This window comes from Anas platyrhynchos, chromosome 3, assembly GCF_047663525.1.
Source record: "Anas platyrhynchos isolate ZD024472 breed Pekin duck chromosome 3, IASCAAS_PekinDuck_T2T, whole genome shotgun sequence".
Taxonomy (NCBI): Eukaryota; Metazoa; Chordata; class Aves; order Anseriformes; family Anatidae; genus Anas; species Anas platyrhynchos.
Genome location: NC_092589.1, coordinates 53,347,027 through 53,371,317, shown reverse-complemented (window position 1 = coordinate 53,371,317; position 24,291 = coordinate 53,347,027). Strand labels below are relative to the sequence as shown.

The 24,291-nt window shown below is 43.2% G+C and overlaps 2 protein-coding genes across 4 annotated transcripts in view; one reads left to right on the top strand and one right to left on the bottom strand.

The window, feature by feature from the left end:
- Positions 1–12,028, bottom strand: part of PCMT1 (protein-L-isoaspartate (D-aspartate) O-methyltransferase) — a 33,889-nt gene extending 21,861 nt beyond the window's left edge. For 2 of the 3 annotated variants that reach the window (XM_027454360.3, XM_027454359.3), the window contains exons 1-2: positions 11,658–12,028; positions 601–705 (exon numbers count right to left, since the gene is read on the bottom strand). In XM_027454360.3, coding sequence (XP_027310161.2) covers positions 601–705; positions 11,658–11,922 — 370 coding nt within the window. In that variant the 5' untranslated portion in view covers positions 11,923–12,028. Of the gene's footprint in view, positions 1–600; positions 706–10,865; positions 10,903–11,657 lie in introns of those variants that run through there. The other variant, XM_072035906.1, reaches the window with a different exon arrangement.
- A 3,278-nt stretch (positions 12,029–15,306) lies between these two features.
- Positions 15,307–24,037, top strand: NUP43 (nucleoporin 43). The gene is made up of 8 exons (XM_038177730.2): positions 15,307–15,501; positions 15,597–15,707; positions 15,931–16,008; positions 16,905–17,082; positions 18,864–18,999; positions 19,815–19,966; positions 21,563–21,685; positions 22,949–24,037. Exons 1-8 carry the CDS (start codon positions 15,343–15,345, stop codon positions 23,161–23,163), a joined length of 1,152 nt encoding a protein of 383 aa, XP_038033658.1. The 5' UTR covers positions 15,307–15,342; the 3' UTR covers positions 23,164–24,037.
- Positions 24,038–24,291: the final 254 nt, after the last annotated feature.

Here is a 24,291-nt window from a genome sequence, read left to right as displayed (position 1 = left end):
TTAAAGTTTCCTACAAAAATAATAAAATCCCATTACAATTCATAATGCTCACTACCCACTACTAAAGGGGAATGGGGGAAAAAAAAGGAAATTGGTATATTCATTTAATTCATCCTTCTGCCTTGCAACAGTAAAACCAGGAACTGAATGGAAAATAAGTGTCCTAAACAACTGTCCTATCAGATCTTCCCATTTAAAGCTATTTACCTGAGATATTTTTCTATGAAAAAAGTCTGAGAAACACTACAACAATCTCAGCCGAGCCATTTCTATAAAGAAAGACTGTTTCTGAAGTATGTTGGGTATGTGATTTAGTTTTCCTTTTCAATATTTAAACATCAGCTGCACCTCCACAAATTGCTGTGGTTTAAAAAATGCATTCATACCTACACATTAATAACGAAGAGCAATATACTTGATGTATCCAAGTATGCCAATTGCATTCCAGAACAAACTGAAAATGTTGTAGTTAAAAGCTATTGAATGAACTGATAAAGAACTAAATTGCTTCCAAATATTAACAAAAATCCACATATATATCTGCCAAAGGCAGTCACTATTACACAAATTAGAACAATCATTTTTACAAGATGCTCTTACCTATAGACTGAGGAGAATCCATATATGGGTTGTATTTTGCATAATGGCAACGGTCTGTAGCCAGCATTACTTCAAATACCTTGTCTGATTTAATTATCCCATTTTCTATAAATAAAACAAATAAAATTGAAGGCATTGTTTCTCTTCTGCAGTCAAGACAACGTGAAATACATGAACATATTCCTAACACTGTGAGAGATCACGCTACCTCATAGGTCCCATCAATTAAGCTATGATCAAATGCTGCTTAAGACAGTGAACGTGAAGCAAGACTCTCCCAGCAGTTACAGATGCTTTTCTGAAGCAACAGAGATCCTTTGCAAAGATGTATCCCCTAGAAAAGCTCAACTTCATGCATACTTTTGATATTCCTGAAAGTGTACTTAGTAAGAAAATTATAGCACACTCTATAAAACTAACACAATATACTTCGCATTTTTAGTGTAAGTAATTAATTATGGAAAAATCTACAAAAGCAGGTTAGAAACTCGAAGCCACGGCTTCCTTGCTTGATATTTTATTTTCAAGTTCCATTTCTCTTTTGTGATAGCAAAAGGAAAAAAGTCCCTTTGTGAAGGAACGCCTACAGAATCAGAATTCTTATGCAGGGGCAGACCAAAGCCAAGGAGTTTTCACACCAAAACACTCTGAACCTTTGTTCATTCTTCAAAAGGAAAGGGAAACAAAATGTCAGAAGCACTATGTAGTACAGTATTTTTTCTGTTAGTTTTATAGATTTTCTTTTTTAACATTTCTAGTTTTTGAAGCTCTGAAGAGACATTTGCAAGTAAAAGAAATGGTTAGAAAACAAATGGAAGAAACTAATCACTTGCATTGAAAAATTCAGGATAAACTCAAAATAATAGAAAACGCAAAAATGTAATGCTTTACTAACTAGCTAGTAACTTTAACCAAGGGGATTTATTTGGAAAGTTAAAAGAAAAAGATAACTTTAACACTTTCAAAATCTAAACCCAAATGGAGTAAATCAGATGAGGGAGTTCTGACATTGTCTTAATTGAAGTTGCATCTTTTTTTTAAAGCCCCACCAGCAGGAAATCCCCTGTGACCAGGCCTCAGCTAACTTCTGCAGTGGTGTCCTGACTGCTTACAGTGTGCTCCCACAAACTACTCTCAGCAATCACAGTTGTGTTGGATTTTTGTCAATGTTCTCCCCCCCGCAGCCCAATCCACTGCCTGTATCCAGGGTTTCATGACCCTATATAATAGAGGTTTTGATTCAGAGAGCAAGTCACCACTACCACCACCCCCCAAAAAATAAATAAATTTTGCTTTTTGTTCTGAATGCAAAGTAGCAACTAAAACTGCAACAGCAATATACAACCAAATTATTAAGGAAAACAGCAATGCTTTATAAATGTTTTTTTTTTTTAAAAAGAATGATTTCTATATCTGGTAAGCCTCAGAAAAAGCACATGCTCCCCTCACAGATTACACACATTACACATTTCTCGTGCTGTGACTTCATTCATAACTGTCTAGTACAGTCTCAGTTAGAAGGAACTCCTCATTTCAGTTCATGTTTTTTCATCTGAGACACAGCAAGCATTTGCAGCAGTTCCTAAGTTGACATACTGAGCAAAACAGTACCCCAAAACCAAATAAAAATCAAAAAAATCAACCAATTAACACAGTGGCATTGACAATGTAAAATAGTATAAGAAAAAGCCCTAGCCACACTGAATTAGTTACAGATCAGTTCAGGAAATTAAGCATAAGAAAAAAAAATCCCAATTTTACTGTTAGCTTCTCATTAGGTATCATCAAAAACTGATTTATCTAAAATAATTGTACCTAAAAAAGAAAAGAGGGACGGGAGAATAAACTAAGCTGATTATGGCAGAAGTGAAAAGAAAATTTCTGGGAACTAAGAGGGACAAAAGCAAGCAGCTGAGAAGCAGTCAAGAAAAATCCAAAGTTGCAGTTTATTCCTTTACGCCGTATTGTTACCTATGCATCTATCTACACCATCTGCTCCTTCCTTTTGTGCCTTGGGGAAACGAACACAAGGAGAACAAACAGATCAAGCTTGAAAGAGCAACCACTGAATGGCCCAAGCAAGGCTCTATGGTCAGGCAGACAGCCTCCCCTAGTTTTCAGGGGACTGTCTCTATACTACCATGACTGCAGGTTTCTTCCACACCTCTCCTTTCACTCTACCCAATGATCTGTTCTTTTTTTTTTTTTTTAAAAAAAAAAAAAGAAAAAAAAAGGGCCTCCATGTCTGCCACTTCTCTGATCTATTCCTGTCATCTTTCTACTTAGTGATACTCTAAGTAGAATTCCTGGCATTTACCAATTTTCTTCTGCCACCATTACATTACTTTGTTTATATATTTTACCCATTTTTCCTCTCTAATTTAATTTCATTACAAGAGCTCTACGGATGTCTGCGCAAGACAAAACCTGAAATTTTATTTCAGCCAAAGTAAGCTTAATTTCACCAAGTGTGATGCTCCCACCAACATGCAAACAACCCAAAAACTTGGGAGTGGTAGTCACTAATATTCTACAAATCCCCAGTATTCAGGATGCAAATATTTCAAATATATGCAAGTATTTCAGCAACTATTCCTGAGATTTGCTGACTGTAGGACTGTATTTGATTAGTGCCATCTTTTTCATCGGTGAAGCAAGTTAACCAAACTTGGAGTCCCCAGTAGAACTGGGGAAGAGCTGGATCTCATGGCTCAACCACTTACTTCAACTGTTAAATAATACCCTCTTCATAAAAAATAAACCCTCTTAGCCACAAACGTGGAATTACACAGCATCATATTATCCCTCAAAGATAAATTCTGCTTTTTCCATTTTGTTTGGAGAACACTAGAATGCAAACAAACAAAACATGACCACGCTCTCAGAACACAACTGCTATTTGGTCCTAGGCAGAAAAAAAAAACAGAACAGTAAAATTTAGAAGGGAATTAAGAAAAGCAATCAAGACCTAAACAGTTTTTGTCCATGTTGATGACAAATATTTTTTCTTTGTCTCATGATTAAATATAGAGCAACACAGCAACTGGAAGGTACTGAACTCCAGCGAATGTCTTCTTGCTGCAGAAGTCAGTCCCTAGACAACCAACTGTGAGTATCTTACTTCCATCTGGAATGAACCTCTTCCAGATTCTGAATTGCCAAGAAAACACAAATACCCCCTAGAAAAGCCAATAAGAGAAGTTTATATTGCAAAGGCAACATTCTAATTTTGTGCTCTCTAAATGCCAAGACAGACAATCAGCAGTAAATTATTTATTAATAAAACACCAATGCAAGATGTTTTGTATATCTTAAAAGGAAGTTATATCTTAGAGGAAAATCATTCCCAATTGCGCAATATAAGTTGACTTTGTTTCCAGCGATGACACGCACAGGAGACCTCTTCCTGCAGTTCCAGCAGACTGCTGGGTTCAGAGGCTTTTGTAACCACCACTGCAAACAAATCAGCTACTAAATTACACAGTGTTTGTAAGCAAAAGCTAATACACAAACAAACTAGGATAGAGCCTGAAATCAAATGTAAGCCCTGTTAGCTACACCAGCACAACCCCTAAGAGGGAAAGAGCTGGTGCCAAAAGGTAACCACTTAATAGTAAAGCACGGCCTGCAGAGTTCAAGAGTTATTCTGCGCGGAGGCTGCAGCACTGACAGCTTGACATAATTGGAGCATGTTTTGAAAACTCTGGTCTGCTTCTTTTCCATGAATAACGCTGGGAAAACAGGAACAGAGCTCACAGAAGAGCTCCCTGTGCTTGAAGGTGGAAATATACCGCTGCTGAATGTAAGCTGGGAAACCGGACGGCTGGCTGTCAGGGAGCAAGGGAAGAGCTAAGCCTGACAAGACCGGATGGACTTGCACCAAGAAAACCACTTCTCTCTTTACTGAGCAACAGATAAGTTGCAGAAGCGCCTATCTTTCAAGGAAACGCCTACTTCACTGATGAGTCCTGACTGTTGATCAAGCAAGCTTCCAGCCTACCCAGAAAATACCAGCAGTCAACACTTATGCTGATACTAGCCCCCGGATGACAAAAAGGATGTCTGCTGCTGCACGAGCTCACTACAAAAAGCAGAGCTTGTGCTGCTGCAATGGCCTCTCGTGGCAGAGGAACACCTCAAACACCTCCTGGTGCTAGCTGTACACAAACAATATGCTCACGAGGATCCCCAAACCATTTACCGTGGGGCTATTTCAGCATGAACATCGCTCAGTTTCTCCCCAGACGACTTCCTCCATGCCCACTGCAAAGAACTGCACTTATGGAGACAACCTGTCAGTGAAGCAGTGACATTTCACAAGCATAGAGGTCTTAACGCATGATGCAAAGCATATACAGCACAGCGTGGCAAAAGGTGAAATGCAGTAGATTACTTCAGTGACAAGTAACAGTTTTCAGAGGGCTCCACCTGAACGACCCAAACCAGCCAGGAGCTTTCCAACAGAGAGCAGGCCGGGCTAGAACCACAGTTTGATTTTCAAGGCTGTTCAATTGAGAGCTGCTTTTTAGGTTGGGGTCTTTTTGCTAGGGAGAAGAAACAAAAAGATGAGAAAGCAACCACTTCAATTAACAGAGTTTTATTTAAGTATCAAGCACAGTAAGCTTTCACTGTAAACCATGAACACAAAGAAAGCACTTTGAACAAGAAGTGATGGATCAGCACCCGGAGATGCAATAAAGGACACTGGTCCCAAAACATACAAACTTCTTTGTGCTAAAGAAACCAAGTAGGTGTTTGCAAAAGAGCGTTTTTAAACCACTCATACATACAAGTCTCTTGTGCTTTGCTTACACCTTAGAGAGTAACTGCCTCAAATGTTCAGCTGCAGGTCTGCTGTCACCAGGACAAGGCTCAGAAACAACACGTTATTCAAACCAAACGCTGCATAGGGCTAACTGGATGGGATCAGTTGAGACTGTAACTCAGAGACAGAACCGTGACAAAGACTGAGGGAAGAAAGGAAGGGACCACCACAGCTAACCTTGCAGCCCAGAAATTAAACTCAAAAGATGGAAATCTCAAGAAAATCCCTAAGAGAAAGCAAATAAACAAAGCTAAGCAAACACAGGTGAAACCACATGGGAACCAACAGCTAAACATACTAGTATAGATCCTCAAGATCTAGTTAAATACAAGCTTACCCTCAAAAATTTCCCTTCTATTTTATTTGAATACTCCTTGTCTATTTAATAATGACCATCTTTGAAACCAAAATGGGAAGGTTGGTATCACAGGTAACAGTTCTCTATCCACGGATCTGAAAGTCTGCAAATGACTAATTTAGGCACATTTAACTGCAGCTGTATCTTTCCCTCATACTTGAGAAAAATGTTGCAAAGTAGGTATTAACAAGTTTCTCCTGTGTGGATAGGGTGGAGGAAGGCATGCTAGTTCTTGCCTTACACCTCTACAGCATGTATCTCTACCCCAAACACCACCCATAATGCTGTCATGTTTCTTGAAACACGACATCAGTCGATCTACATCAGCATCTGTCTGAGCGAAGCAGCTTTTGAGAGCACGTGAAAGAATTAAGTGCCTTTAAGTTAGGGTTCAGCCTGCAAGAACACAACTGCATTTTCCAATAAACTGTAACAGACTGGGTGCAGATGAGGGAGACCACTTCCAGGCACATCTTGATCCCTCTGCATTTAGGGGGACTGATCTCCACTTACAAGTCACAGGGGGTGTCAAAACCAAGTTCAACACAAAGTGGCAACAGCCACCAGTAGTTAAAAAAAAAAAAAAAAAAAAACAACAAAAAACCTCTTGCAGCAGTTCAGATAAACAGCTGGCTAGGACAAGCAGATAAGGAGTTCTCCTCACAGTAAGGCTGGAGGCAAGGCTACTTCAGGAGCTTTAGCAGGTCTTTAAGGAGCAGAGATGCTGCACACCTCAACCTCTGCAGCAGATTTGCCGGCCTGATTTCAGAAAAGGCAATGCTGTCAAAACCAGCAGCCAGACCACATTGGCTGTTGGTTACTTTGAAGGGTGTTTCATTAAAACAGGCACTAGTGCTATGCGATAGCTGAGGGAAGATCAAAAAAAGTAAAAACCATCAGCAAAATGTGACCCAAACTCTCAGAGCATCCAAGCATGGTACCCTATGCTGAACCAACTAGCTTCCCAGGGATGAAAACTGTCATGAATTTCTTGTGAAGGAACAGCAAAATGCACTTCTGACTGCAGCCTCTTGCTCCACGGCAACTGCATTACAAAGGAGGACCACCAAGCTGAAGCACCTAAAAACCATGAGAAAGACATGTCCCAAAAATACCCCAAGCTAGAGACAAAACTATATATTGATATAACATTTACAGACTATAAAGCACTAAGGTACAAAATGACACGGAGCTGTCATACCAGCAGAACTGAGGGAGAACTTCTGAAGTCCTATTTGTACACTTCTCTCTTCTAGTTTTTGACAGTGCAAGCATTAAAATCTATGTTGTGTTCAAGTCCAACCTTGCAGTATTCAGGCTCTGAAGCCTCGAAACGTACGTCAACCAGAGCAGGAAAGATGTCACTCAAAAAACAACACTGGTCTCAGCCTCTGAAAAAGTTTACTCTGCTTTTGCCAAACTTTGGTAATTCAAATCAAAGGCATAAGATGAACCTCAAGAAAAAAATTCACCTGAAGTGTTATTGTAACAAACATGACTTTGAGGTATTATATTCACAGAAACAATCAGTCAGAAGAACAGCAGCACTACACAGTTTCTTCCCAAGCTTACTAATAGCCCTCAGTGAGTTTTCTGTACTACATTAACAGTAGCATTGAAAGAAAAGCTTGGAGTTATATTGAAATTAAAACATACCAGATTCCCACTTTTAACATGCCCACAAGCAACAGTAATCACCTGCAAAGGACAGACTTGCAAGACTTATTTCCATTCTACTATGGGTTATTAGGCAGCTTCAGACTACCAGAAAAATAGTATTATGCCATTAAACCCAAACCAGAGGCAAAAACATACCTTCAGTCAAGCAAAAGAACTAAATATTTTTAATTTTAAGTGACTAATTCTAAAACGTTATGATATAAAAAAGCAGCCAGAAACATAGCTTTCTTTTTTCCTTGTATGACTGAGCATTCAGACTTTGAATTTTGGGGTTGTTGTGGGAAAGAATGAGGCATGTTTATAACTTTATATCAACACTTTGTCTAACATTTAGGGGATGCCAACAGAGAACCAGTTAGGGACACAGTCCTAGTTCACACAAATAGAACACAATGAATGTTCTGTCAGTTATTTTTCCTTTCTGTTACCATTTCTTACTTTTTTTATTTTATTTTCTACTTGAAGGCCTCCTTCTTAGAGCCACAGATTTCCCACCAGAACCATTAACAAATTTTAATTGACTTTTTTCATCTTTAAAGTAACATACCAATGGATGCACTGATTTTTAATAAAAAATATTTTCTGACTATTTCACTATCCTGCCCGGAGTTACAATGCTTAGTCACTCAAGCCTCAACACTGCACGCATGTTGCGAGGAAGCCTGTTCACTGAACGCGTGCAATAGGCAGCATAATTGCCCGTACCGTGTAGGTGTTAAATGTGGGTTAAGTGTTTTTTATTGGTTTCATCAATTGCTATTTCCCTTCTCCATGTTCATCCCAGTTACATTACTCTTCCACAACCTAAATTAGTCTGTTGTGGAAGAGCTTTGTCTGAACCAAGAGGAATGACACAGCAGGAAAGCACAACCTTCAGAAGAACCATGATCAACTCTTACAGAACCAAGCTCAGGCTCAGCAAGGCCACACACAACACCTTCATGTTCATGACAGCTCACCCCCCTCCACAAAGTAGGCTTCTTCTGAGCAAGCAGAAAAGTGTCTGCAGCAAAGGCATGGATTCTTTGTTGATAAGCCTTCGCCAGGATGAAGCTTGCTTTGAAAGATACGACTTTTTATTATTTAACATATAAGAAAACTCTCATAAATATCTTTCTCATGTCTAAGAATAGACTTTTCAAAGCCCAACAATATTTGAATAAACGCTGCTTTGAAACATCATTCATGCTGAGAAATTAGGAATCTGTGCCTGAAGCGAGCCATCACGCTATGGAATCTGCAGTACCTCATGAATTGCAATTGCTAACTTTTGTGATCCAAGGCTATTAGATGAGGAAGAGAACGGAGCGCAGCAGCGAACAGGCACAAAGGCAATTAACAACACCATGCAGCACCTCGGTCACATCCAAGTTAATTCACCTGCACGTTCAAACCTGAACATTCAGATTCAACAGTACATTTAGCTGGTTGTAACACCAGTGGCACAACGCGATCAGAGAAGCAAGGAAACAGATTGTCATATTGCAGCACCCCGTGTTCATTGGAGGAGAGAAAGAAAGGTGTGATGAAGGAACCTAATTAGCTCTGACGGACTGAGAGCTGGACGGGAACCAAAATATCAGTTCTGCAGGTGGAGAAGACAAGCTGATTTCTAAGACGGTGGTGTGTAGAGCAACAGGACTTGGCAAGAGCCCAGATATGAGGAACAGAAGGAGATTAAAAGGACCCAACAGGGAGAGAAGGGTGGCTATCTGAAGATAAAAGGGGGGGGAGGGGTGGGGGAGAAGAAAGATTTAGGATCCAAAAACCCCCAGCCAAGCAATGTAACAGCAAGTAAGTCACCTGTTACTGAGTCTTTTCCTATTTTCTCAGCATCCACATATGCTAGGCTCACAACAGAAAGGAACTCCAGCCACAGCCATGTATTTAAACACAGCCAACTATTTCTGCATTCAGTACGATCTCTAACTCTCCAGCAATCTTCATTTAGATGCTTCCTAGAAGTGCTGCTTCTTAAACGATTTTTGTTTCAATCTTTTTAGGGGTAAAGTCTGATCAATTTTGAAGACAGGTACTCAGCTACTTCCAGCTGGGAAAAAGCAAAGGCTTAAATAATTATCCCATAAAGGTGAAAAACATTTTTTAACAATAACTCTCATGCTTGAAGCATCAAAACATTAGGATTTTTTTTCCACGAGGAGTAGTTTGCAAACCACTTGAAAACAAAGCAGCTGAACACCTTGAGAAAACAGCATACACAGGGACAGCGCTCTGGTTGTGCAGAGCGCGATTTAAGCAAGCTCTTTCTGCATGTTGTACAAATTGTACATCTATGATGCTTCAAATTAATGGTGCAAAAACACACAATAAACAGCTAAAAATCAAAACAAACAAAACCAAAAGCCACACAAGATTCCTCAGTCACTTGTCTCCAAGTATGCACTGAAAAGCATGCAGAGTTCCAGGGCCTTCTTCATTAGCTTACCCCTTTTAAGACACGAAAACAAAGACGAGGCTTGTAAAAGCAGTCGTCTAAATCTGCATGCAATATACACAGGCACTTAGCACTGCTCTCACACACCCCTCGTTACCATCAGAGAACAAGCCAGCGCTATAGTTAAGGCAACAGTGAAAGGAGGGTATGTTAATGTAACTTCATCAAACTAGAGCTCTATTGCCACAAAACAGAGACGTGAGGAGCTGTCAATAGCACCCTGTAATAAAGCACAGTCTATATGGCTGTTCTAAAGGAGAAGAATGCGTAGCTTCCGGGAGCCTTCCATTGATGCCTTTGTACAGAGGCAGAACCAGTTTAAGAAGCTCCCATTCTCCCCAGCCCACTTACACCCACAGCCAGGGTCACTGCCTCTCCAGACCTACCAGCACAGCAGCTTACGAATGCTGAGGGACTTAAACCTCTGCTTTCTGCCAAGGGGACTGATAAGAAAGGGACCTGGTCTCACAACGCAGCCTCCCCCCTCACAAGCGTTTCTATGAGCACACTAAAGAGAAAACGGGGCATAAAAGCAGGAGCGAGCACAACTCAGCCAGACTCTGCTGCAGAGGAAAACACGCTATGCCACTACAATGGGAGACACTGCCTTTATTTTAATTTATGCAAATTACATACTCAGTTACTAAGCTACACACACACACGAGATACCTCACGCTCTGAGAACATCAAACTAGCCCCATCAGACTTGCATTATTTCTAGTATAAAGATGCTAGAGATGCTATGCTGCTTAGCTGTTTTTAGAAGAGAAAGTTAAACACGTTGAAGGCTCTGCTATTGAAATGGAATCCTCCAGAACATCTCAGTCCTTCTGTAGCCCATGATTTTTTTAAGTTTGTTGAAAGCACGTCTAACAGAATTACATGCCACATGAAACAGCACTTTTTCCTAAACTCTTTCCAGCTTCAGCAACAAGTTATCCCCTTACCTGGAGAACTCCTATTTGACATTTCTGGTCTTCACCCCACAAGGGCTGAGCCCTGGCAAAGCCCTGCCCCGTCACTGCAGTCCCACTCACGCCAACAAAACAGCGGGCAGCAACACAACCTTGCTGCAAGATCAACAGCACTCGTGCCTCTGCAACGCTTTATTCCCAGCCCAGTTTGATATCGCTCAAAATATTTGGGGTTCAGATGCAGAACAAGAGGGGTAAAAGTTACAGAGTACGGTTTTCTGAAATGCTGACTGAATTACCATCAGTTAGCATTTTGAGATTATAATGTTAGAACTTCAGCTTATTTCTCTGTTCCTTTAGGAATTGCTGTTATGTTCTGACTACAGCGGGTCTTCACTTTTTTTATTATTATTATTATTATTATTATTATTATTATTATTATTTGCAAAGCCCTCAACAGCCTCCACGCGTTGAAAGACACCGTCACCGCTTCCTGCAGCCACCAAATGCGTTTCGCCTTTAGGTCCTCTATATAACCACCCTGCCACCACTGCCTGCTGGGATGGGCTGGGGAGCCGGCCCCGCTGCCCCCCTGCCGAGGAACCCGCTCCTGAGGGGCGTGAGGAGCGGGGCAGGGACGGGACAAGGGGGGAGCAGCGGCCCCTCACGCCCCCCGGGGCCGTTCTGCTCCCCCGGCGGCCTCCCCGGGGCTGGGCACAGCGAGCCGCCTCTTCTTCTTCTTCCTCCTCCTCCTCCTCCTCCTCCTCCCGCCTCCCCCCCCCCCCCCGACCGTTAGGGGCCGTTGGGGGCCGCCCGCCGACTCACTGCGGAGGTTGTGGATGAGCTCGGCGTGGCTGGCGCCGCCCGACTTCCAGGCCATGGCGAGGCACACCCTGCGCAGCAGGTAGAGGGCCGCCTTCAGCGCCGCGACTGCGCACAGCAGCTTGCCCAGGAAGGACACAACCTCCAGCGCCGACACAGGCGCCGCCTCCTCGCCTCCTCCCCCTCCTCCTCCGCCTCCTCCCGCCACAGCCGCCGCGCGCCCGCCGGGGGGAGGGGCCACGCGCCCGCCGCCCCGCGCGGCCGCCATGGGGAAGCGCGCATGCGCCGCCGAGGCCGCTTCGGGGGCGTACGGGGAGCGGAGGGATTGGGGGGGGGACGCGCTCCGGGACGCGGCCGCCGGTCGCTCCCGGCGGTAACCCGCGCGCCCGCGCGCCGCAGCCAATCCGGGCGCGCGGAGCCGCGCCGCGCTCTGCACGGGGAGCGCCGATTGGTGGCGGGGAGAGCGGGAGGGGCAGGCCTACGTGTCGGCGGCTGCCATTGGTCGGGTGGGGAGGGCGGGCGGCGCGGGACTGAGGAGGCTGCTGACGGGGCAGAGCCGCGCGCGTTAAACCGCCGGAACGGCTCGGGGGGGCGGCACCCCCAGGTGCGAGGTTAATAAACTAACGGCGTCACCCACAGCCATAATTCAGTTCAGCCAGTTAATTCAGGCAAAGGAGATGAGGAGAACGTGGGGATTTGCGTTTCTGGCTAGCACGCCGTGCATGGCAAAGCTGGCAGTCACCCATTGTGCACACCGGGTCTCCAGACCCTTCCCATCTGGTTCCTTCAAACGCGGAGACGGCTCCGCTGCTTCGTTCTGTATTCAGCATCTGTCTTCTCTCCAGGCAGCTCTCGGGAGCTGCCCTACAGGCTGTCCCAGAATATAAAGGGTCTCCTTGTTATACCCAGTGGGCCAAGAGAGGAGGAGAGAAGCCCTGGAGTTAGAAGAATTCCCAAAGGGCAGCGAGTACAGAGAACAAACAGACATTGTAAAAAAACACACACACAAAAATACTTCATTGTTTTAAATGCAAAAGACATTTTCTGTTGTGAGACATAAGCAAACTGCATTGCTCTCACATAGAGGCTGTTGGCAAGAAATTAGCTGGCCCATGCTTAAAAGCATTCCAGGGATATTTACCCCCTCGGGAGACCAGAAATACAAGAGAAACCATTTACACACAGTCTGCCCGTTCCTACCGATTTAGGCTTAAGCTTGTCACAGAGCGCAGAGAAAGAGACCACCTTTATCTCTAGGAGCACACAGGCCTGCCTGGAACCTCAAGGTACCAACTGGCCACTTGCTGGAGGTGTTCTTGGCGTGACTCTTCAGGGAGCAGCAGAACAAAGCAATATCTGGGGTGTCTTGGGTGGTTACCAGGCATCTGCGAAGGAAACCGAGTTAGGTTCTGCAGGTTTCCAGGAATTTTAAGACAGGCCAATTTGCCTCAAATGTCCCTGAGAAACAAGAATGCACCAGTGGCAGCGGGATGCACCCCTTCGGGCAGGAAACACGAGGGTCATTGGCTCTTTCTGCTCTCTAACTCCAGGCCATGAGCTTGGTTTTTAAACTTCCTAAGTGTGTGCCCATCAAGATAAGCCTGTAAAAAAAAAACAAACAAACAAACAAACAAACAAACAAACAAACAAAAAACATTCTATGCTAGAATAAAAACAAGCCTTTTAAAAAATAAATAAATAAATATGTGTTTTCTGGCCATGAGCACTCCTGTGGAACATCTCCATCCCCTCTGCTGCTCAGTGTTCCTTCATCCTCTTCCTCCTTGCTTGTCCAAGCCAACCCAAGCACCTCGGGCCCCAGATGCCCACAGTCAGTCACAGGCTCCTTGGTCTTCCAGAGGGGCAGCCACCTCCCCAGCTCCTCCAGGGAGCTGCTGCAGGGACGGCCCTGCCAGGGAAGAGGCAGGGGAGTGCCAGCAGCCAGAGGAGTCCATCATGTGAGTGCTCTGAAATGGAGATCCCACTAATTTTAAGCACACAGCCCATCTTGGATCTCTCTCCTTTTCCGCACATTCACCCACATCTCCGTCCCTTATACATTTATATATAAACCCCTCCGTGCTACTATTTCTGTTTCGTCCCTTCCCTCCCACCTCATGAACCCGTTAGAATTTTGAAATCCTTTGAATTTAAAAAGCATATAAAAAGTTGGTCATCACTGTCTGATCCCATCTGCTTCTGCATATACATACCAGAAGCAGAAGCTTCCTTATGAAATGTTCCTGCTGAACATTTCCGCAGCTCTGTCCCACACCACACATTAATTGGCTCCTACACCTACACTTGCTCCTCTCCCTGCCTCCGTTCTGTTTTTAACTTAATCACTCGCCTTCATCTCACGTCTCTTCCTGTAGTCTCAAGCCAGCCTTGGCGTGTGCCTTCATTTTGTATTTCCATTTCCAAAGTTTACATCTAGGGCTATTTTGTGCTTTGCAGCCCCTGGTCAGGGCAAGCAAAGGCTGGGGATGTGCTCAGGGCCCTGGTGCTCTGCTCGCACATCTGCTCTGCAGTGCCCTGCATCATCAGCTGCGCTTGTTCAGGAGACTGAGCTGGGCACAGCTCCAGGAGCCATGACCAGCAGTAAAGACAGCGTCTCCAAATAACTCTCCTAAAATATTGCTGCATGATAATTGGAGGAAAGCAGATTGTCGGCAAGTAGAAGTCAGCATTGGCTTCCCCCTGCCCTTGCACACCCGCTGGCCGGGGGGTGCCTGCCTTCCCAGGCTCTGGCACCTCTGGCAGAGGGAGGCACACCTTTGGTTCTCATCGCCCTCGCTTGCACCCCTAACGTTAGCCACAGCTGAGGACAACCCATACAACCCCCTTTTTGTCTCCACTAGTGTGTTTGGACCTGATGCCCAGAGCCAGCTTTGTCCAGTCTTAAAGTCTTCATTGGCAACCTCAGAAATACTCGATGAGGCATTTTTTTCTCATGGTCTTGTGCTCGGCTTTGTACTGTGTTCAACTTTGGGCCCCTCACCACAGGAAGGACATTGAGGCCCTGGAGTGTGTCCAGAGCAGGGCTACAAAGCTGGTGAGGGGTTTGGAGCACAAGTCCTGTGAGGAGCGGCTGAGGGAGCTGGGGGTGTTTGGTCTGGGGAAGAGGAGGCTCAGGGCAGACCTCATTGCTCTCTGCAGCTACCTGAAAGGAAGGTGTGGGGAGCTGGGGGTCGGCCTCTGCGCACAGGTAACCAGTGACAGGACCAGAGGGAATGGCCTCATTCTGCACCAGGGGAGGTTCAGGTTGGCAATGAGGAGACATTTCTGCTCAGAAAGAGCAGTCAGGCACTGGGACGGGTTGCCCAGGGAGGTGGTGGAGTCACCGTCCCTGGGGGTGCTCAGGGAGAGGCTGGACGTGGTGCTTGGGGACATGGTCAGTGGTGACACTGGTGGTAGGGGTGGTTGGACCAGGTGAGCTTGGAGGGCTTGTCCAGCCTTAGCGATTCTGTGATTCATTTTATTTAAATGCGCCATCACAGTGAAAACGTGCAATAACACACATAACGATCAGACGCAAAGGACATAAGACACGTAACGGTTTAACCCCCAACCCCTCACAGCCCCGCTGCCGCCATTTTGGGCTGAGCGCGGCGGGCACCCCCTCAGCGCCCTCCCCGCCATGCCCGCCCCCTCCCCGCCCTCCCGCCCTTCACCGGCCCGGCAGCCAATGGGGGGCGGCGCGGCGGGAGCGCGCGGCGGGGCGGCCATGGAGGAGGTGAGCGCCCGCTTCGTGGCGCAGAAGATCAGCAAGGCCCGATGGCGGCCCCTGCCCGCCGCCGCGCTGCAGCCGCCCGACATCTTCGCCACCGGCTCCTGGGACAACGAGGTGAGCGGCCGCGGGGGTCCCGGGGGGGGTCCCCGAGGGGGTCACTCCTCGGGGCGGGCCTGCGGGAGCGTTGATGCGGTGCGTTCTCCGTGCAGGACAACCGGCTGGCGCTGTGGGCCGTGGGGGAGCTCGGCAGCGGCGAGTACCTGGGAGAGCCTCAGCTGCTCTGCGACATCGGGCACGATGGTGACGTGATGGACATGCAGGTAACACGGCTCCCCTTTCTCTCCTGACACTTTATCAGTAATTATTGTAGCACTAATATTCCCCCCCAAAACCCCAAACCCCAACTAATCCTTATGAAAAAGGGCAAAGCTGGCCAGTATCAGTCTTTGCTTTTTACCAATAAGTTAAGATGCAAGGATAATCGCTTTGATTTTAGACTACTGACGTCAACTCATCAGGTGCTCGTTATCTCTCTTTATAAAGTTTTTGGACCAGGAGAGAATTGTTGTTGGCTCTTCAACAGGAAGCGTAACCGTGTTCCGTCACCATCAGAATAACCAGGTGGGTACCTCGCACCAGCTCAAAGCTGCCGCTCTGCATAACACAGGGCCAGTTTGATCTTGCTCTAAGATTTCTCAAATCTGCCACAGCAAGAAACATCTGGCAACAAAAAATATTATTTTTTTTGAAGTCTGTCAGAAAAAAAGCTTTAGTCGTATACATACAAGGAAAAAAGAACATTTTGCACTCATACCACATTAATTAGGTTCCAGTGCCAGACAGACCGGGTTATATGCTAACGTATCTGTAGCTACATAGTCAGTTCACTGAAAGCACGCTTGAAAAGATTAGATTGTTAACTACAGATATATTTGAGTAGTTTCAGGCAATGGGAATTAATGAATTTGAGTTTTTGCATTATTTTAAAACTATTTGACTCTATAATGTCTAAAACTTAGTCACAGAATCACAGTCTTTTGTTTTGATTATAAGTCACTGAGAATGAATTATTTATTCACAGTGACACAACAAAGACTAATATTTGTTAGTAGTTTGTCACACTACCTAAAAGAAACTAAATTCCTTGCAATCAGAATGTAAATCTGACCTTACATTTTGTAAAGGCCTCAGCTCTTTTCCTTGGCCTAGGGAGAGATTGGAGGGATAAGTCTGGTGAGGGACATTTTGCATTCATAAATAGATTCTGTTAATTCTGAATTCCAGCTCTTGTTAAAAAGGTGGTTCAGAGAAGACAATCATTGTCTTATTGAAGAGTTATGCACTCAAGAGTTGAGGGAAATTCAGATTTCTGATTCTTACTTACGTTGAAGACTGTCATTCCTGTGAAGTGGTATGGCTTTCCTGGAGCTTCTTTCTGGTTTTGTGAGTATTCTGAAAGCTTTGTCCTATCAGGATCATCACTTAACAGCAGAATTTTGTGTCTGGTTGCTATTTAGACTTTATCGGTCAACCAGCGGTGGGAAAAAGCCCATTACCATGTGGATCAAGACACATCTTGTGGTGGAGCAGCGTGTACTGGAGTCATCTGCAACAACCCAGAAATTGTCACTGTTGGGGAAGATGGTAGAATAAATCTCTTCAGAGCTGACCAAAAGGATGCAGTAAGGACTATAGGTATGCCAAGTAAATACTCAGGTTGTTTTGGTTTGGAACAGCTTGGCTGATTCTATATAGAATCTGTAGTTTATAGAATATAAACTATTCTATATATAATAGAATAGTTTAGTTGGAAGGGATCTTCAAAGATCATCTAGTCCAACTGCAAAATATTTATTTTAGCCGAAACACTGGTGTGTTTTCAATGCTCTTCTAGTCACAAATCCAAAACACGTGTAGCTCATCAAATGATAACAATAAAAAGGAAGGCAGTTGAGAATTTAAATATCCCAAGGTGAATATACTTCCTCCAGTTCATTCCTGTATTCCCATAAACTTCATATATTTGAAGTGTATTTCAGATAAATGTCTATATTCATTCAGTTTTCAGATATTTGTGAGTCAATGATTAAACTGATGGAGATATTTTAAGCTTAACATTCACTCCCTGTAGGCTTCTGTTCCATCAGAATTGCTAAATACTCTAATAGAATGCATGAAATATGGTTAAATTTCAAGAACCAAATCATTCATAACCAAGTATATAAAATGCACACATAACTGTTACATTACATAAGTGAGTAAACGTCTATGGTCATTTCAAATCATTACTTGTAGTAAGATTAACCTCCCTGTACAAGAACATCTACTTCTGTGTGTCTAAAGGAACCCCAAGAGCCAGAAACCACAACTTGTACCCTGTTCTTTTATCAGATAACATAGCTTAGAGTGATCATCTCCCACTTAGTGAAAAGGGTTCGTATTTCCTGGAGTAAGAGATGATGTGATAGAGTGACAGATGTTTTTTGGAAGGTGTCAGAACTGAATCCCAATTCTTCTGTCGTGCTAGTCTCATGGAATAGTACATAGCGACTGTTAGAAATCAGACAAAGCAAAAATGATTTAAAGCATGCTAGCGCTGTGCTTGATAATGTAACTTTCTCCCTGAAACCTCAGTTTGACACATCATCTGTGTTTCCTCTAAAGTGAAATCTTGCCTCAGATTGAGCAGATGAAGGAATTTACACAGTGGTAAGCCAATTAAGGAATGAAGTGTCTGGGATTTCTAGAGAGGGATACTTGGGTGTGTATGGCTGTGTGCACGCACACACAAGGTAAATCCTATTAATTGCATACAGTCCTTTACTGAAGCTCCCTGAGTATTCCTGTAAGAAATCTTTTTTTTTTTTTTTTTTGAAAGTATAGGAAGAAATGTAGTGGGGCACAAGGCAGTATTTTAGCACTAACCCACAAAACACAGTAACTCCTTCCCCTTTGAAGGGGAAAAATAATTAGTTTAAAAGGGTTATTTTATTTTTACATTATAATTTATAAGTAAACTTATATATATTTATAAACGCTTTTATTTATGGCAGAGAGTGTTCTGATACAAGTTTAATAGAGTAGAATGTTTTGCTGACTCACAGGAAAGAGACGTTCACAAAAAAAAATACTGATTTTTCTCCTGGCAATTGCTCAGATAGATATAAGTCGTTAGTTTTCTTGGTGCTCACTTGATAGCACTATGTAAAAATGTTCGCTTTTGTAGCGCTAGCTCTGGAGCCAACTAAACATAGCTTCTTACAGATTTGTCTCAGTAATGTTTGTTAGAGGAAGCAAGGGCTCCTTTTTCACCGGGTATCCTTGCTACACTTAAAATTTTACGTGACACTGGATCATCTCTGCCCCTGAAGAGGTGGTCTGCTTTTAGAAGTTATTTTATTGCAGTTAAATGGAGATGAGCATTCAGTAGGTTTACCTGAATTTCTAGATTAATGCTTTCTCAATCTCTCTTGCAGACAATGCAGACAGCAGTACGCTCCATGCAGTGACTTTCCTTGGCACAACTGAGATCTTGACAGTAAATTCAATCGGACAGTTGAAAATATGGGACTTCAGACAGCAAAGAAATGAGCCATCTCAGATATTTTCTTTGTAAGATCCTAATTTTTGACATAGTTACTAAGAAGCATATGCTACTTTATATCTGATTTAAGTCTTTCCTGGTCCCACGCTGTTCCTGACAACGGGATGATAAATGACCTTTTTTTTTTATTATTTTTTCCAAAGGTTTTTAACCGCTTTGGTATATTAAATACCAAAAGCAGACTCTGCCTAATGGCTGAATTACTCTTGAGCCTGAGCCTTCCTCTTTCCCTGATTAAAAATACCTTTTTTCGCCGCAGGCCTAGTATAAAGTTCTTGGCATTTGAAATGTTTTTGTGTGATAACGTTGTGCCTTATAAGGCATTGTGTGAAAACAAACTTAGAGCTAGATTCAAATCCTGTTCTTTGTCTGTGGAATAATTCCCACTGCTGTTAATAGAGACTGCAGGTTAGGTACCTGCTTTTGTTAGTAGTCAGTCTTCCTTTTTAACTATTACTACGTGTTGTATCTGTAATTATAACATGAATTTCAGAGTAATCCTCTTTTTGTAGGTATACCTAAAGTACACAAGGCTTTGTGTTGTAAAGCTGCCAGATACACTGCAGGTGCCTGTACACTGCAGGGCGCAGAACCTGCTGCTGGTCCAGCTGTAGCTGCGTGTTACTGCTGTGCCTAGAAATTCCAGTAGGTGTCATGTGGCTTCAGCCTCTTGTGACTAGCTGCTGCAGGAACTGAAGCTGCAGCCGATACAATTAATGTGTTGGTCAACACTGCTAGGGATTAAGGAGGAGAAAATGTAAATTGAATGAAGAATTAACGTGTGTGTGTGTGTATATATATATTTTCTTCTTCTCCCTTGCAGGACAGGTGAAAGAGTTCCGCTGCACTGCGTGGACAGGCACCCCAATCAGCAGCACATTGTGGCCACAGGGGGCCAGGATGGGATGCTGAGCATATGGGACATCCGGCAGGGTACTATGCCAGTGTCCCTGCTAAATGCTCATGAAGCAGAGAGTGAGTATCTGGATTGGAGCAGGGAGAAGAAAGCATTTTTAGAAAAGCTGCTCGAAATCCTGGATAAAAACTTGGATGCATTGTAGCTACAATAGACAGTCACATGTGCTATTTAACGTGTCTTTATCCAGCTCAGGTTGGTCCTTTTCTGTACGTGAGACTGTTCTCATCTAAAAGCCAACTCTATTTATATTAAAAGTAGAACTCATTATGAGTTCTTTATTAGTCATTAGAGACACATAATCAGAAAGTCTATTTCCATAAAGTATATATTAATAGTTTCTGCTCGTAGAAACTGATGCTGTGGTGTGCAGCTGTAGCAAAGTGGGAATGCAGTTTCTAGCAGTCTTGAAAATGTGAAGGAGGAGGATACAATAGTACAGAGCTAACTTCTGTTAATTTATGTGACTAAGATACCAATTCATTTTGAGCTGAACATTTCTTGACTCAATGCCACAATTATATTTAAGGAGTTAAAAAAAAAAATGAGGTAAGCTTTACCCACAAATATTTTTCACAGTTGTGGTATTTAGACACAAAATAATAACACGTGTGCTGGGAAGGAATGCATGTTGTGTGCGAATTTTAACTTAATAGTAGGGAAGATGGCATGAGAAAGTATTTGGAATGCCTCAATTCAGATAAGATTGTAACCTCTAAGAACATTCTCAGTATTGAAAATGCAACAAAATAGGCTGTTCTCCCCCCTGTCCTCTCAGGGGAGGGAATACTGCAGTAGATAACTAAGGGTGGGGCTTGGGGCCTTTCTCCCCACCTGCCCCACTTAAGAATGGAAAGTTTTGGTGGGGACCTGAGCTCTTGTAAGTGCATGTCCATATACTAACCAGATTGCACTGAGCTATGTGCTTGGTATTTCTTGTAGTTTTGTTTCTCTTCAGGCCCTGAGGACCTACTGAAGGGCAATCTAGCCTTCACTAGTCCAAAAAGTAAAGAGAAAGATGTTAACTTCTCAGAAATCAGTAGTACTCTTCCGTTTCATCAAAGCTCTTTTTCTTTCTCTGAAACTGATTGGTCTTTCTCCCCACCCGTCTCCCAAGCAAAACTGTAGGAGGTGCTGACTGGGTGATTCCATTCTGCACATGGCCAGGCTATACACATCAGTGGTAGCAGCGTTATTTTACTGCTATGTGCACTCCTTTTGATTTGTGCATGAATTGTAGTTATAGATTATGTACCCTCCACCTCTTTGGCAACACCAAGACCACACTGCCAACACTGACTGCGCTGCCATTGAGACACATAGTGTTTTTGCAGTCTGGATAGATATGTGAAATATTTACATGTGTATCTCAAATACCTGGAGATGGCAGTGGCTTTGTTATCCATACCACTATCCACACGGAAAGAAGCCATCCTGGTTTATGGTTGCAAAATTATCTTTCTATTGTCATAAATCACACTTAAGTTATTTTAAGACAGAAGTGAGCTCTTCGAGTTTTATACACGTTATCTGGATTTATGAAATGGAAGAACCAAACTGCTTTTAATATCACTGCAATGTCAAAATCTTCAGGAGCATGTTTCACACTGTTTAAGTATATTTTCTTCTTTGTTTGTTTATTTCGATACTTACAGTGTGGGAAGTTCACTTCCATCCCTCCAACCCAGATCACTTATTTACATGTTCTGAAGATGGATCTCTTTGGCATTGGGATACTTCCACAGACATATCTGAAAAACCATCGTTTCTTCATCAAGGTAAGGATAATTAAAATTCATTTGCATTGAATTTGTCAGTTGGCAACATAATTAAAGCCCATGTGCTCACATGATCAAATTACGAGTACAGTCATAACACAGAACGTTTAAAGCTGATTTATTTTCTTAGAAAGAAAGCACTGATAGGCACTTCAGGAAACCTACTTACAAGGCAAACAGTTGTGTGTGGGTTTTTGTGTTTTAATCTGTCCTTCCTGTACTTTGGTGTGTGAAATCTGGTACTTCAGAGATAGAGTTCAATTAAAAATCATTTGCATATAGAAGAGACACGAAGGCAGCCTAAATGACCGTACTACCTGAGTCTCTGAGGGAGATGGACAAAATTTTGTAATAAAATAAGTAATAATTATAAATTTATTCCTTACGCATTTTTTGTGGTTATAATTGGAAGACTGTCAATTAATGAAACTGGATCCCTTTGTAACATGCAGGATTTTAATTAAAAATATGATAATGGTTTAATATAAACATTTCACATGATAGTCATAAAGACTACTTAATTGCTTGCAATTTCAGGTTGTAAACGGGAAACTTTCAGATGTCATCTGCTGCCTTTGATTTCAAAGTTGCCATTCAAAATCCAGTTCTGTGTAGGGAAATAATAGGATAACTGATGATCAAGTTGTACTCTACATGTTTTGGGGTATATTAAATATAAACTCGTAATACCTTACCTTTATTCGGCATAAAATTAACCATGTGTTAATTTTATGCCGAATGCCAAAACTGCAAGACATCGGTTTGAATTAAAAATTTCATGTGGAAAAAATTCCAAGTCAAATCCAGCTATATTGTTTGGGGCAGAATAAGTAGGAAGACGATACAGTAAGGGTAAAAGTGTTGTTAAAGCCAAGCTGATGCCCCAAATGTAGCAAGACACTGTGTACGCAGACTTTTTTTATTTTAGATCTTTCCTTGCTTTAGTCTCTGGCTAGAAAAGCTTGTAGGTAATTAGTTTGTTCAGCAAGATGAGGTCTTAGCTGTACTGACCTGTTAGAGTTGACTGAGGACAGAGTTGGTAGCAGGCTCCTGTAATAGCTTCAAGAACTTTAATTTTTTAAGCTATTTTTCCTCAGTTTACCACAGAAACAACTTCTGTTGACTAATCCGAAAACTGACTTGTCAGTTTAAAGTGGCATTCTAATTAAGTCTGTCCCACGCTTACTATGTTTCTCTAAATTCAGACAATACTAAATGGAAACTTATTTCCCCATTTTCCCTCTTCTCTTCCCTTTCTTTTAGGAGGAAGAAGTACTACCTACCTTTCCCACAATACCATTAACCAGTCTGTTGTGTGTGCCTGGCTAAACAACGATCCTACCAAAGACCGCATGGAAATCACCAACTTGGTTCCAAATCAGACTTTGTCTGTGAATAGTTTAGATGTTCTGGGACCGTGTCTGGTGTATGGTACCGATGCAGAGGCTATTTACGTGAACAGACAACTTTTTTCATGAGACTCCTCCAGGAGTCCTTTGAAGTGCTGATGACCTTGAGCTACTGGGCAACGTTGGTTTCATTTAAGTTAACTGTGCTCAGTCTGTTATCAGCACGTGGGGTAGAGGCCTGTAGCTTGGCCCTGGTATTGGAGCAGGAATGTGACTTATCCCAGATTCTGAAAGCTCTCGCTTGGTACCGGTGCTCCAGCATGGGTAACTAGGCAAGTTTACATGTATGCTAGCTCTTGTTTCTTCCCTAATGCCTGTCTGATTTTGGTAAGCAGACAGGTAGTCAGTAGGGCAAGATCTATGCTGTAAAGTTATTTCTGGAATACGCACAAGGCGAAGAAAAGATAACCTTTTTTTTTTAATGTAAATACTTTTTTCCAAGTGTTAATTCAAGGCCAAACTATGGAGTTCTTTGGCATTCTTTTTATGTCACATGAAAGAGATTGGGGGTTTTTACTATGAGGTTTTGCTATATATTTTGGGAAGATAACTTTTTATCCAAGCGCATGAGAACTGGCGGGGTAAACCGCTAAAGATGTGAAATATGAAAGGCCCTAGAGGAATTTTAACATTTTAGTAGCATTGTTTTGGGTTATTTACAGCTTCGTCGCAGATGTTACATGTTAAATGTTAACCATGATAAGATACCAGGTACAGGACAGGCAGAAGACTGTTTTTATAGTTAAGTGGTCATAAATGAGAGACGTGCTGGCTGTTTTCAAGTATGAGATCGACAAAGACTGCGTCTCAGATTTCGGAAGCCTCAATCAAAACTTCACATCTAGCCTCGATGCAATCTTTGAAAGGTTGATTTTACGATTAAAGCTGCGCCTTTTTGTTGCAGAGGACCCTTTCTCTTTTTAATAAACATTTTGCACAAGAACAGTGGTCTGGCTTATTAATTTCCACAGGTGTAACTGCAGTTAGCTGCGCAGGAAGGCAACAACTGCAAGTTCGGGCTGCCTGGGGGCGAGAGGAGGCCGTAGGGAGATGCCAGGACTCGGGGCAGCAGCTCAGGGACCAGCTTCTCCTCAGCAGCCCCCGTGTGAGAGCTGAGCCCCCCGGTGTCGGCTGCGCCCGGTCCCCGCGGCAGGGGCCGCCCCCGCGCGGTCCCTGAGGCGCTGTGAGGGGAGCGGC